At 38.9% G+C, this 13,522-nt stretch overlaps 2 protein-coding genes across 2 annotated transcripts; both read left to right on the top strand.

The window, feature by feature from the left end:
- Positions 1 to 3,383: 3,383 nt before the first annotated feature.
- LOC111235819 (apolipoprotein C-II-like) lies at positions 3,384 to 4,799 on the top strand. Its single transcript, XM_022764379.1, has 4 exons — positions 3,384 to 3,431; positions 3,752 to 3,814; positions 3,936 to 4,101; positions 4,184 to 4,799. Exons 2-4 carry the CDS (start codon positions 3,766 to 3,768, stop codon positions 4,272 to 4,274), a joined length of 306 nt encoding a protein of 101 aa, XP_022620100.1. The 5' UTR covers positions 3,384 to 3,431; positions 3,752 to 3,765; the 3' UTR covers positions 4,275 to 4,799.
- A 3,218-nt stretch (positions 4,800 to 8,017) lies between these two features.
- On the top strand, positions 8,018 to 11,354 carry LOC111235817 (trypsinogen-like protein 3). The gene is made up of 5 exons (XM_022764378.1): positions 8,018 to 8,083; positions 8,172 to 8,313; positions 9,036 to 9,289; positions 10,792 to 10,928; positions 11,136 to 11,354. Exons 1-5 carry the CDS (start codon positions 8,044 to 8,046, stop codon positions 11,325 to 11,327), a joined length of 765 nt encoding a protein of 254 aa, XP_022620099.1. The 5' UTR covers positions 8,018 to 8,043; the 3' UTR covers positions 11,328 to 11,354.
- The last annotated feature ends 2,168 nt before the right edge of the window (positions 11,355 to 13,522 follow it).

Raw genomic sequence — 13,522 nt, forward strand, 5'->3', positions numbered from 1 at the left:
TTCATTTTTGCTTTGTTCTAAAAAAATGATATAAATCCAACATGTTATTACTGCATTCAATAAATTGCAATAATTTATTGGATACTGCTGCATGGCTGGCTCCCGCACTGCTTTATCTATGGTTGACTTTTAAGATAAAGACAGATTTTTAAATGACACTGAGCTGCTGAAGCAGAAATGATTTTATACATTGAACACTGGTTCAAGAAATTTGATTTTGGACACAATTACCAAGAAGCCAAGACATTCAAAGCAGCTTTTCTTTGGCCTTAGAGGTACACTTGCTTTGATAATTCTTCCAATGCAAGAATTTACATACAGAGATTGCTCTTTCAAATGAACTTGTCTTGCTCTTTTGATTTATTCTGATTCTGTTTTTATAGCATTGATTCAAACATAATAATCTTTCTTATTTCCTTCCAGTCTCCATGAGCCTGTGTGACGTCCCTGCACCATCGCAGGAACTTGTTGACAAGTATGATTCAATGAAATCTGTCTTCTACAAGAGGCTGCTGAATGCTTTTGGCAAGGTGCAGCAAGCCGCTGCTCCTTTCGTGCAGAAAATTGGTGAGAGCGAGCGTGGACAGACTGCCAGGACCTACCTCGAGGAACTGCAGGGCAAGCCCGAGCTCCAAGCTGCCGTCAAGGTTGCCAGGTGAGCGTTCCCCAAGAACAATCCTTCCAGGGAAGACCCTGTAGATGTTTCACTGTCAGTTTGAGGGAAAACTGCCAATGTTAGGAAATGTGTCCACTTAAAATATAACATACAAGGAAAAGCAAAAGGCTTCTCTAGGCACTGAGTTAGGTGATGAATCTTTTTACTATGGTGATTTCTTTAAATAATTAGTCATCCCTGTTTTGTGCAGTGGCCTGGGTGAGGAGGCAGCCCCCCTGTTGGACAAGGCCCGTACAGCAGTTCTGGGTCTGTACGAACACTACCTGCGCCCCCATGTTGGCAACTTCCTGAGCGACGGCATCGACCATGCCAAGGTCTACCTGGACAAATTCCTGCCCGCTGAGTAAAGAAGACCAACTGGAGCAAACACCTGTCAGCAATCTGTAATAGATGATAGCTCATAGAAACTACACCAGTTTAGGCTGAGAAGAGCAATGCACAATGCAAATACAATCCTTTGCCAAAGTTAGTTAAAAACAAGGGCAACACCATCTATGCAAATTGTGCATGTACAGTATTTTGTGTTTGATACACTAACCAAAGTCTGCGTGTGATTGTGTATGTATATGTGTGAATGTGTCCAATAAAATGAACTGGAAACTATTTGAAATGTGCTTCTTCATCAAGAGACTGAGGGGTTTACTTCCACAACTAATATCATAAATGTGGTTATTTAAAGATATTATTTTATGACCAAAGTTGTTCAAGGCTCCACTAATCACCATGTTATATAATTATACTTACAAATTTCAATTAAGCTACAAAAATCTCCACATCTTAATTTGTTGCCACATAAATGAATTAAACATTATGGAACTGGTTTATGAGCGTAGCTCTCACTTTGATAGCAATGAAGCTGTAATCTAAAATGAATGCTTTACACTATTAGTGATTAAAACCATTCAATTATTAAACGCAGACACTAATAATAACACATGGAGATGTCTCATATGTTTAGCAAGAATATTTTGTCATCTTACTCTGAATAGAGCTGAGTGTGTGTACATCCTATCCTGAAATCATGAAAGTGTCCTACAGTAAAACGAGCACATGGATAATTCCTCTAGAAGTGTTATTTCCTTGGAAGGAAGGTGGCGAAGACAATTTAACTTGTCAGTGTTGATACAGTGATTCTTTTATTCAGTGTTAATAGATGCTCCCAGTGGGCCAGCTCTGAGGATATTCTGAATCATGGCATTTTGTGCAAGAGCAACAGGATGTGCAACTGTTTTTATATTTCTGCCTCTATACATTCTAGTAACTCAATTTTTTTTTTTTTTTTAGTAATTGATCCCAACTGTGTAATAACAGTGTTCAAGACATGGCACAGAGACAACAGACAAAAGAACTGATTGTAGTGTCAGTGTTGCTGTAAGCACTGATAGTGCCATTACAGGGTTTAATGATCGCCTTTAGCTGCAGAGATCACCAAGCAAAGAGTCATCCCAGCACTGAATCAGCTGGATTTAATCAAAACTGTTTGAATCCCACCGCTGCCCACAGCTGTCCTCAGACTGACCTGAGCTCTCAGGTCACAAGCAACATGACATGTGAGGCTGGATCACATGATTGGCTGGGATGTTTACTTAGGACTCTTAGGAACATGTTGCTATTCCAGAGAAAATTACTTCTGAAAAACATGTAGATATAGATAAAACTAAACCCTTTTCTAATTAAACACGATGAATAATACAGGTAGCTGGGAAGCTCATAAACTTCTGCTGACCAGACAAAAAGCTTGTTCTCAAGTCATAGAAAAAGAGATATAAAGCTTTCATAAACTACTGTATATGTTATGATTTCCTATTGTAGTATGTAGTAGGACTAAAACAGTGTGTATTATATTATATAACAGCAAAAACCTCAAGGATGAATAAAAAAAATGTATTACATTGGATAGGATATACAACACAAAACATTAGAAAGTCCAATGGTCTCCACATGAAGAAGAAACAAAATCTACATTTTATTTTTCACCTGTGCCTTTGTCAGCAAATCCTGTACTAAGGAGTAGAAGTAATCCATGGATATTTAACAGGAAAGGTAGAAGAGTTTGTCTTTCACCCCAAACAACAGCCCCCCCCCAAAAAAAAAAACAAAACAAAACAAAACTCCATAAAAAAGAGAAGTCTTTTGACTGCCACAATAAATCTAGTCTAGCTGACCAAATATTTCATAACCTAATTAGACTGGATGACGTGTTCAACACACTCTAGACTTAGGACCATCTTAATAGGACTTAGGACTATTGTAATGTGGCATGAATGCATCATCTCTGTTATGCAAGTAACAAGTTCCTCCTTCTGGAGGTTGTGAACTTGGCAAGGTGTATGCGTGTCCTGCATTAATAAACTACTAACTAAATCAATGGAAAACAATTAATTGTGGTGCATTCAAAACTTGCCAAGAGTTAGTGGGAAATGCACCAACATGATGCCCTCTCCTCCCTTCAACCCCTCTGCTCATAGAATCAAATCTTTCAATTACTCTTTAGCTCCTGATGACATTTAAAGCACTTTTTGATGCTTCACATACCATCCTCATGATTATGCAGATAGTAACAATGTCTGTTTAATCAAGACACAATGTGACACATACTCCCACCTGGACAACAGTGTGTGTTTATCTCCCACAGAGTGCACTTTGGCTCTGGGAGCAACAAGTCAACACATTTACTCTCCTATATAAACTGGTTAGGCAAGCGTTACCTCATACTCTGTTTTCTTCACCACAGCCATTTCTGGAGAGAAATACAGTGAGTACTGACAACTTCTGCTTCCTTTACTGAATGGGATAGAGTTTAAAAGTCTTCAAATTAATGAATCTGGCACTGGTCATCAGACAAGTTCAAAGATAATTAATATTTTCTGGCATAAGTTGTGTGTTTAACAGAGATGAAGGTCGGAAAATGTTTGGTTTTCATGCTAGATGAGGAAAATTCATACATAAACAATTAATATCAACACATATACACTGTATCGACTACACATGAGAGGGAGAAACCTATGACAATATCTCACCCTAGTGGATAGAAGAGGTAAGCTTTTAATGTCTCTTCATTCACTTTCCTCACAGATACGAGTGACATTATGAATAAGCTGCTGGTCGTTACCGTGCTTGTTGCACTCCTTGCTCTCAGTAAGTGTATTCTCAAATGATAAAACTGAATCCAGAACAGAAATAAATGGAGAAATATACCTGGTATTCCTGATAATACGTGATACCCTTTGACCCGTCTGACCTGGTTTTCTTTCCGTAGGTGCTGAGAGCTTCCGTGTGCCGAGGGAGGCGCAGGAGGAGGAGCAGGAGCAGGGGACTCTGACCAAGATTGCAGATAAAGTCAGGACCCTCTATGAAAGTACTGTCAACACTGCCAGTGGGTACCTGGAAGGCGTGAAGGGCCTGAAGCTGGAGGAGAAGGCAAAGTAAGAGATCTTAAATGCAGATTCATTAATGCAGTAAGTGTGAATTAATCTCTTTAAACGTCTCTTTCTGTGTTTCCTGCAGGAACCTTTACACTGACACCACCACAGCTGTGAGCACATACGGTGGCATACTGCAGGACCAGATTTACCACCTCTTCTACCCCCAGCAGTAAACAAAAACTCATTTCCAGTGACCTCCACTACCTTCTCCCACAGCGTAAAAAAACTTTAAAGCTACCCACAAAAGGCTAAAGCCTTATTTGACATTCTGAACTTTGCCATGGCTCACCTCACCTAAGCGTCAGAACCTCAAACAGCATCTTCAGAAATAATGTACCTGGTGCTCTTTGTAGTGCTTTCTTGGGCCACTGTACCGGTGGTTCATGATGATAACCACCCAATGGGGAATGTAATCCTTTGAAAAAAAAAAAAACATCTTGAACAGAGGAAACTGGACAGAAACAACTTTGCAAGCACAAGAAAAGGAGCAAGCTGCATCTTTTCATGAACCAAGGAATTTCTCCATGGGTGTCAGAATTAGAAAACAACCAGCCATGAAAAACATGCAATGATTTAATGATCTATCGCCACCTACTGGTATTTTTGTTTCCTCATAGTTGACTTTAAATGGTCATTCCACCTGAATAAATTTAAATATTTGTGTCTTATCTTGAAATAAAATATTTGTACAAAAACTACTCTGTGTGGTTGATAACTTATAATTTAGTTTATTGTTTGATGCGGTGAATTGTGCATTTATCTCCTGTCTGTTTGTGTAAGACCTGTGTTTCCTTTTATCTCACTGATGCAAAGGATCACGTGTTCTTGTCTGTATGAATCTGCAATGAGGCACCAGACTTTTATCGGCTGAGGCAGCACCAGAACAGAGGCCTCTGCTGCAATTAATAATGGATGAAAAGAAACAACATGTAAAAATGCGAGCGCATAGAAACCGACAGAGATGAATAAACAACAAAGACTGCGAAGTTTGTTTTGTGGCTTCTGACAAGCGGTGATGCAAGAGTGTTGTGATGATTTTTAATTAATTCATCAATCTCCAACATGTGGCCTCTTCTGAAGCTACAAGCAGCACAAAACTAAAGGAGAGAAATTTGCTTTCAAGTGCGATCATGCGTAGTTGTTACAAAAGATGTATACTGTACCAGAGAGCCACAGGACAAACTACACATCTGTGTGCATTTTAAGGACAACAGTATTATAATACTTCTGACAAAATATTACTATTGCTGGATTAATCTGAGAAGAACTGCATTTTGTATTTGCTATCAGAATTTGTCTCGCATGTTTTATCTCAGCTGACAACTGTGATCAGATCTGGCTTTGACAGTAATTTGATTGAAACTGCTGCAAAACATTACACTTTGAGAGAGAGAGAGAGAGAGAGAGGAGGAAACCTGGCTTACTGACAGACCGGACTTTTTACAAATGTGGTTTGATTAATTGGATTCCAGCCTCTGCTTTGATTTGAGCATATTTGCATCTTTATTCAGAGCTGTCCACAGATCAGATTTCTACATTTAAATGCTGTTGGAGCTGTCATACCTAAAAAGGGATGCTACTTCAAAGAGAGTGTATACAGTATGAGTAGAATCATCATGCGCCACATGTGCTGTAAGGATGGGCTTATGTTGCTGGACCCTGTGAGTGTGTGTTACACATGAGCAGGAATGCACAAAATGTGTTAGTGAGTTGACATCAACAATTACTTTAAACAACATTATATTACTAAAATTGCGAAATTAAAGTTTGTTCTAGTTTGACTTATGATGGCCTGTTTTGTCATGTTTTTTTATGTTGATGTTAAAAAAGCTGAAAGTTCGCTGTCATCACTCCCTGCAGATATTTCTCCTGGGACAGATAATGTGGATGGCAGACCATGTTAAATTGCTGCTAGGTGTTTTTCTCCTACCATATGTCATATAATAAACAGATGTTTCCGAGGTGCAATGTATTTCCATTTCAGTGGAAACACACCATCAAATTTGATGTCACCAGTCATGATTTGCTGGTTGCTTCAAGGTGTTTTAGACCTTTGCCTCTCTCTGATAAGAAGTTGTCTCACAGAAGGCAAGAAGTATTCTACAATGGGGACTCCTCTGCTGCCAGGTGGCCTCGGTCCCTTCCTCTATTTTATTGAAATTATTTGCTCCCTGTTTCCAAGAAATCTTTTACTGTTATTTTTGCAGATGATTCAACCCATGAATCAACAGTTGAATTACAAACTGTGCTAGGTCAATAAAAACTATTATTTCAAACATGTCTACATTTAAATCAATGATAACTGAACAGAGATTATCTAATATTCTCCAGCTCTGCCTTTTAATACAAGGCTTCAAGCTGGATCAAATTAATCAGATCAGTTACACCTGATCAACATCTGTCCTGGTCACTGCATGCTGGCAGTATTTTGAAGAAAATGGGAAAGGTCAGTTATCACTTTGAAAGGTTCTACTTTTGTCAGTCCAGTCGTGACAAGTGTAATCAGTTCATTATTAGTTCATTCATTATCTTCTTGAGTATTGTTCAGTAATATGATTCCATGCTAATGAAAAGGATCTCAATCAACTTCAATTAGCATGAAACAAGGCTGCTAGAATTATACCCTGTTGTTTATATTGTAGTGTCACTGATATGCATAAATCAGTCTTGGCTTTCAGTTGCGGCCACATTACATCTCAGTCTGCTTGTTTTCACGAGGAAAGCTACGTCTGTTGGTAAACCTCAGTCCTTTTGGAGTACTCTAACACATATGTACATATCCCATTTGGTATGTGAGAATTGAATTAGTTATCCCCAGACCTATGACTAACATTTTAAATACAGTTAGTACACTGGGATGGAACAAATTATTAAACAGTATTAGAAAAATCAAGAAGTGTTTACACTTGTAAGAAACAAATCGAGAGGTACCTAAACTAGACTATATGACAGTATTGTTACAGTTATAAGCTATCATTTGTTTGTGCTGGTTTGGCACATTCTCTGCCTTTATTTTAATGATATTATATGAGGTAATTTGAAATATTTATCAATGTTATTTATAGTTTTGATGATGTTATTGATTTGATTGTGTTTGTTTTGTTATATTACTTAACCAGTAAACCAGTTGTTCCTAAATTCTTTATTTAATCGATAAATATCACAAAAACTAAATGTTAACCTGCTTTGTGAGGATGCCTCTACCTGAATTTAGAAATAATTTAAAAGTCATTATTTAAGTACTAACAAAAAATATTTTAAATCATGTTTTTAGAGACTCTAAGAGGAAGAAAATATTAGGCCTATAAGCAAATATTTTACTTTCACAAAACTGCATTCAGAGTTGTGCAATCTGTGACCTTTTAAAAGTACGTCATGGTAAAATATTAAGTAAAATATTAACGCCATTATGTTAACTTCCCAGCAGAGGGAATCATATCTCCACTCTTATCTTTTCTTATTATCATTGTTCGTAGTGCTACAGAAGCTCCGTCGATTTATCTATGGCACCATTATCCAGTGTAGAGTGCAGTTGTGGTGCACAGATTAACCATAAAAAATGGTTTTAATATAGCCACCAAGCTTAAAGAAGCTGTGAACAGCAGGTGTTTGCTGATCTTAAGTCTATGAAAACAATATAAACGTCACCAAAATACAAAAACTGTAATGTATCATGTCTCAGGAGGGTCTTTCTTGTTCTCTGGAAAGGAACAAACAGTTACAGGAAACAAGGTGTGTCTCTATAAATGAACTTGGAAGTGTTGAAACTTTCTCTGATAAAGCTATTACAAAAATTACGGCTGAACTGGAAGTGAAGCTGAGTAGCAGTAAAGAAGTCTGTTCCTCCCACTGTCCTGCAGATATAAAGAAGCAAGACTGGTGAAACGGTCATCACACGTTATTGGAGCTACACAAATACACGACAAAAACAAGATATACAGAATGAATCTTCTCCCTCTGATGGTTGCTTTGGGGCTTGCAGGTAGATATTTACCACATTGTATCTTATATCTAAGATTAATGTTGGAATAGCCATATAGTTCCTGTTTGTTCTCGTTGTTGTGTTGCAGGAGCGTCTCCCCTGAACTACGACAAGGTTTGCCAGCCTCACTCCAGACCCTGGCAGGTCTATCTGCATGGTAGAAGTGTATCCTGCAGTGGAGCGCTCATTGACAAATGGTGGCTCGTAACCTCCTTTGATTGTACACCCATGTAGGTGTTATTGCCTGTTAATGCCAAACAAAAACTGACTGCTGATGTTAAATTAAAATCTTTTGCAATGTCATGTTCCATATAATTTTTTTAATGACTGTCACAGTTTTTAGAGTCATTTGTAAGAAAACTTTTAATGTAAAAAGTTGCTTTTGTTTTGGGTAAGCAGAGTTTTCACCATAATGGCAGTACTTTAGTTTAATGGACATCCAATTTCCCCAGACTACCAGCAGTTAAATCACATTTGGGCTTGGTAAAACCTGGCTGAAGTGCTTGATATATTCTACTTTGTTAAAATTCAATGGTGTGTTATTTAAATCTAGCAATTTTGTTTGTTTTTTACCATTAATTCAATTGCTGCAGCATTTGCATCGTGACCTTCAGCTGCATTCAGCAAGCTGGTGTCTTATACAATTTTCCTGAAGAGATTAAAAAAAAAAAAGCAGAATATTTTGCATTTTTTGTTTCCCTCTGAGAAGTGATGTTCATGCAAGAACTGCACATGCTGTAGCTTTTATATACCATACCATAATCTTATAATCTGTCGGCAGACTACTCTGTCAGTGGACAGAACCACTGCAAAGTCCACTTGTGTTCCTTCATAAACAACATTCATTTACCTGCTGTTCCTTAGTCATGGGCCTGTTTCTGCTTGAGGCCTGAAAAGTCCTCCTGCCTGAGCTTAATAACTTTAGAACCAATCTTCCCTTGTATCCTTGCAGATCCGACAGAACCATTGCATCCCTTGGGGAACATGATGTGACTGTGGTGGAGGGCACCGAGCAGCACATTCCGATTGCTGATGTGATCCATCACAGCCCCTACCGCTCACCACTCCACAGCCTCACGATGGTCCGTCTGTCCAGGCCGGCCCGCTTCAACCGGTACGTTCAGCCCATCCCTCTGCCCAGTCGCTGCCCACAGCCTGGAGAGACCTGCTATGTCAGCGGCTGGGGCTCCACCGTCCCAAATCAATGTAAGTGAATTTAAATGTGCTACTGTGGCTTTTGCAGCTCATTAACTTGTAACCACATTAGAATTTAGTATAATTGCAGGATAAACCAGTGTTCCCTAATCCAGTCCTCAAACATTCCCTGCCCTACAAAGTTTTAACTCCAGCTTTCCTTCGAGTATCAGCTATAAGCCCCTGGAGTTTCTACTGTAAACAAACCTTTCTCATTAACACAGCTTGTGTGTAGCAGTTCAACATTTTGGGAAAATACACATGTTCACTTTCGAGCAGAGGGTTAGTTCTGATAAAATAAACAAGATATCTCTTTTTAATTAGTGAGCTTTACAAGTGTTGGAAGGTGGCTATATTTCGAATTTGTGCAGAGTCGGAAACTAGTGGTTTCCTCCTGTTTCCAGTCTTTATGCTTGTCTGGCTTCATATGTAGCACATAGATGTGAGAGTGGTATCCACCTATTTTTCCAGTGTATTCCAATAAGTGCATTTCTGAGAACGTTAAACTATTCTTTTAAGGCTTGATGAATATGTTGAATGAATTTCCTTCCTAACACAAAAAAAAATGTAAAACTATGTTTAACAGACTGATAGACATTATTGCTCTCTGTGGTTTGGTGAAATATGTATCATGTCACCACTGTGCTGGCACTGTGCATGTTTATCCTTATTCATGTACTAGTAGAATTCATGAAACAAACAATATGGTGACCTATATTTTTTCTATAATGTAAACATTGCTCTACAGCACCACAAGGAGAAGAAAACAACAGGGTCAGAGACCGGTAACCCATGCTAACCTGTAGTACAGAAAAAATTCCATGAACAGACAGGGCCAGCTATGAGAAAACTAGAAGAGTCTCAGCTAGCAATATTTGGAAAATATGTTTATATTTCCATACCTGTCAGTTAAGAATCAAACTGGAGCCCAGGCAGTTAGCTTAGCTTAGCATAGCATAATGGCTGGAAGCACCTATCATACATTTAGGCTTAACCTGGAGAGATACAAAATGCAACAATGTTGTTTTTATATTTTCAGCATGACTGAGGGAAATGTTGGATTCTGATCAGCAGGTGGGCTTGTACTTGCTAAAATATTCATCAGTATTCTGGTCACTGCTGCCCTAACAAGGCATGGACACTATTTTAATAATAGCTAAAATGGCATTCTTTAATCAGAAGAGTTTCTAATTACCTGTCAAAATGCCCAGTCAGTGATCAAGACTAATTAAAAGAGGAAGACCTTGAAAATAGTATTTACTCAAGGTTTAGACCTTATGCTCCAGTGCAAGTGGAGACAATGCATAAAAATGGGAGCTAATTCATAGATCTGCTGAAGGAAATGAAGAAAAGAAGGAAGCTCTTGTCAAAGAATGACAGGCAGATTGATGAATGATGGTACTGAATATATCATAACCACTAAGTTGTACTTGTGTTATAAATTCGGATGAGATTTGAAGTACTTAGTTTGAAAGAATCAGTGCAATAAATCACCCTCGTCCTCTCCAAAACAGATGAGCCTCCTCAACGTCTGAAGTGTATAACTGTGCCTGTTGTGGATGACCAGACTTGTATGAACACATTCCCTGAGTTCCTGTACTGGAGCATGGGCATGGTCTGCGCTGGTCAAGTATACACAGATAACTGCATGGTCAGTATGGACATAACCCAGTGAAACTGTAGCTCTGCATTTCTCACCTGTATGTCTGTTGTGCATCATAATCTAATCCGTGTCTCTGCCCTCATCCTTTCTCCCTGCCTTCCACTGCATTTTCATTTCATTTCAACTCACTCACTTGCATGCATTTCCCGTAAACAACCACAGCAGAGTATATTATTCTCTCCCCTCTCTCTCCAGAATAATGATGGCAGTGTGATGGTCTGCGATGGCCAGCTGCAGGGTCTGCAGTGGTTCAGCCATGGCTGCAGGAACCCAGCTCACCCCACTGTCTACACCAAGATGTGCAACTACAATGACTGGATCAAAGATGTGATGGACCGTTATGCACCCACTCTGCCAACTGAAACCACTCCAAGGATGATGGCATGATGCAGCAGAGAGACACATTTATTCAGAGATAAAATGTAGCCATTATTATAAACATTGCCTCTGACCACTTTGCATGCAAGGTTTAGTGCTTGAACCTGAAGTGTAGGAGTTGGCCTTTCAGTAAATTCAGCAAGACACAGTGTTGCACTCAGTGAAAGTAATACTTTAAGAATAACATACATAAATCCTACTCTCAGCTAAAATGAAATGAGACATGTTGCAACACCTCATGTTTCATTCATGGACTTTTTTCCTTGGCAAACCGTTTCTACAGCTGGCTAATAGCTGCTGCTAATTAGCTCTGATGTTTTTCACACCAGATCATAACTCCACATTTGCTGCCATGTATGTGACAGTGACAGTGAATTTGACATGACAGGGAATATTTATTTGTTCCACACGTTGAACACCAAAACTGCAAAAAGAGAATAAACATCCAATTCTGATGTAGCCCTCCACTCAATGGAATTTTAGCATCTTTTAACTCACTGTTTTAGTCTCACAACTCGCAACTTTAATGTTTTGATACGCTCTCCCGTTAGTGCCATTTTTCACTCACAGCAAGTGGATGTTTTGAGCAAAAGCCCCAATAAACCCACTGCAAACTACCTGCCCAGCACCAAACAGCAGACAGACAAAGTTAGAGACTAGTTGGTGAACATAGTGGAGCACTTAGCAGAAAAAGCAAAATATAGCTCGCACTGAGCAAAGGGAGAGTGGATATTGGACTTACATTTATCAAGTGGGCAGAAACATGACACCAGATTAATGCTAATGATGCGCAATTTGTTGTAATTATAAGTACACATTTCTTTGCTAACAAGTTCACAATGTCAATTTTCTATGGTAATAATACTGTCTGTCAATGTTATGTTAGAAAATAATGTCAGTAACCACAGGCTGACTTTCATATGTTAAAAGGATGGTTACCACTTTGTAAATAATTTGTAATATATATTTGAAATGAAGCATTTCATTTGTGTTAATTACAGTTTCATGACAATTAAATCAAATGAAGTCAAACAGGTTGAGCCTCTTAATGAGGTGTGCCTGGGAATTTTGCACCATGCAAATATTGCCATGACAAAAGATGAGCGGCAATAATGAGACGCTCCTCTAGATGGGGGTAAAGCCCAACCAACGTCCCAAAGAGAGAAGAGAGACAGAGGGGGAGAGAGGGAGAAAACCTCTGCTCACTGCAGTGTGAACAGGTGTCATGAATCTTACATTCTGTTCAAGGTTTTGTTTGAACTCTGATCATTGATCTGAACTCTGCCATTGCATCAATATGTCCACAAAAATATGTTCTAGTAATAAACACATGGATGGAATGTAATATTATCAAGACACACTGAGTACAAAGGAGCTAGGGAATACATGGGGGAGTTGGACGAGCACACAAAAAGCACAGACACTGCACACACAGACACACTTACATGCAAAGTGACTGACAGCTGTGTCCATAATCACCCAGCCAGTTGAACATAGGGGCCACTCTGCCATCTGTTCTCACCATTTCTCTCCCATTCCTCACCCTCTCTCCCCCCTCTTTTCAAACCTCAGCGGGAGGCAGAAAGCAAACTGAGGGGCTGACTTTGGTAACTGGGATGTCACTTTTGAAAGCAGTGTGATATTAATTGGTGTGTGGATTTGGAGCTGCTGTTTGTGTTTCTTTCTTTGTTTCAATTTGGACAGCCATTGTTTATAATTCTGGGGGATTTGACTGAAACCAATTTAATGTAATAGCTACTGTGTCAATAATTGTTAGCTTTCATAATAGATACAATAGATACTTCACTTATGCCCTCAGGCAAGATATCCAATATAACAAGCTTGAAATCCTGTAGGATTTCTCAGCAAATACCTTTTTGGTCTCTTTGTGTACTTAATCCCAAATGATCTGCAGGTTGTTATGGATTGTAGTATGTGGTCTACACCCTCTGAAGAGGGCATGGTTCCTAGTTTACCAGTCTGCTTTGGGGACATAAAGCATCCCCCTAATAATTTCTACCAGAACTCTCTGAGAATTAAAATTAGTTATCTTATGTGCTTCTGCAAACATTACAGCCCATTTCTTACATGTTAAATCCAACCTTTCATGTCCTCTGCAAGCAAAGTCAGTGAACGCCAATTAAGTGGGATATACAATAAGAAGATGAGGCCTGATGAACAAACAGCTGCTTTAAGGTTTTAAG

The sequence above is a fragment of the Seriola dumerili genome, unplaced genomic scaffold (genome assembly GCF_002260705.1).
Source record: "Seriola dumerili isolate Sdu_G_001 unplaced genomic scaffold, Sdu_1.0 BDQW01000533.1, whole genome shotgun sequence".
Classification (NCBI taxonomy): domain Eukaryota; kingdom Metazoa; phylum Chordata; class Actinopteri; order Carangiformes; family Carangidae; genus Seriola; species Seriola dumerili.

Bases quoted from the DNA above. Each gene is read 5' to 3' on its own strand.
- LOC111235817 (XM_022764378.1), top strand. From the start codon at position 8,044: ATGAATCTTCTCCCTCTGATGGTTGCTTTGGGGCTTGCAG. The intron at 9,290-10,791 runs GTAAGTGAATTT...TCTCCAAAACAG, and splicing joins CTCCACCGTCCCAAATCAAT to ATGAGCCTCCTCAACGTCTG. The intron at 10,929-11,135 runs GTCAGTATGGAC...CTCTCTCTCCAG, and splicing joins TATACACAGATAACTGCATG to AATAATGATGGCAGTGTGAT.
- LOC111235819 (XM_022764379.1), top strand. From the start codon at position 3,766: ATGAATAAGCTGCTGGTCGTTACCGTGCTTGTTGCACTCCTTGCTCTC. The intron at 3,815-3,935 runs GTAAGTGTATTC...TTCTTTCCGTAG, and splicing joins TGTTGCACTCCTTGCTCTCA to GTGCTGAGAGCTTCCGTGTG. The intron at 4,102-4,183 runs GTAAGAGATCTT...TGTTTCCTGCAG, and splicing joins AAGCTGGAGGAGAAGGCAAA to GAACCTTTACACTGACACCA.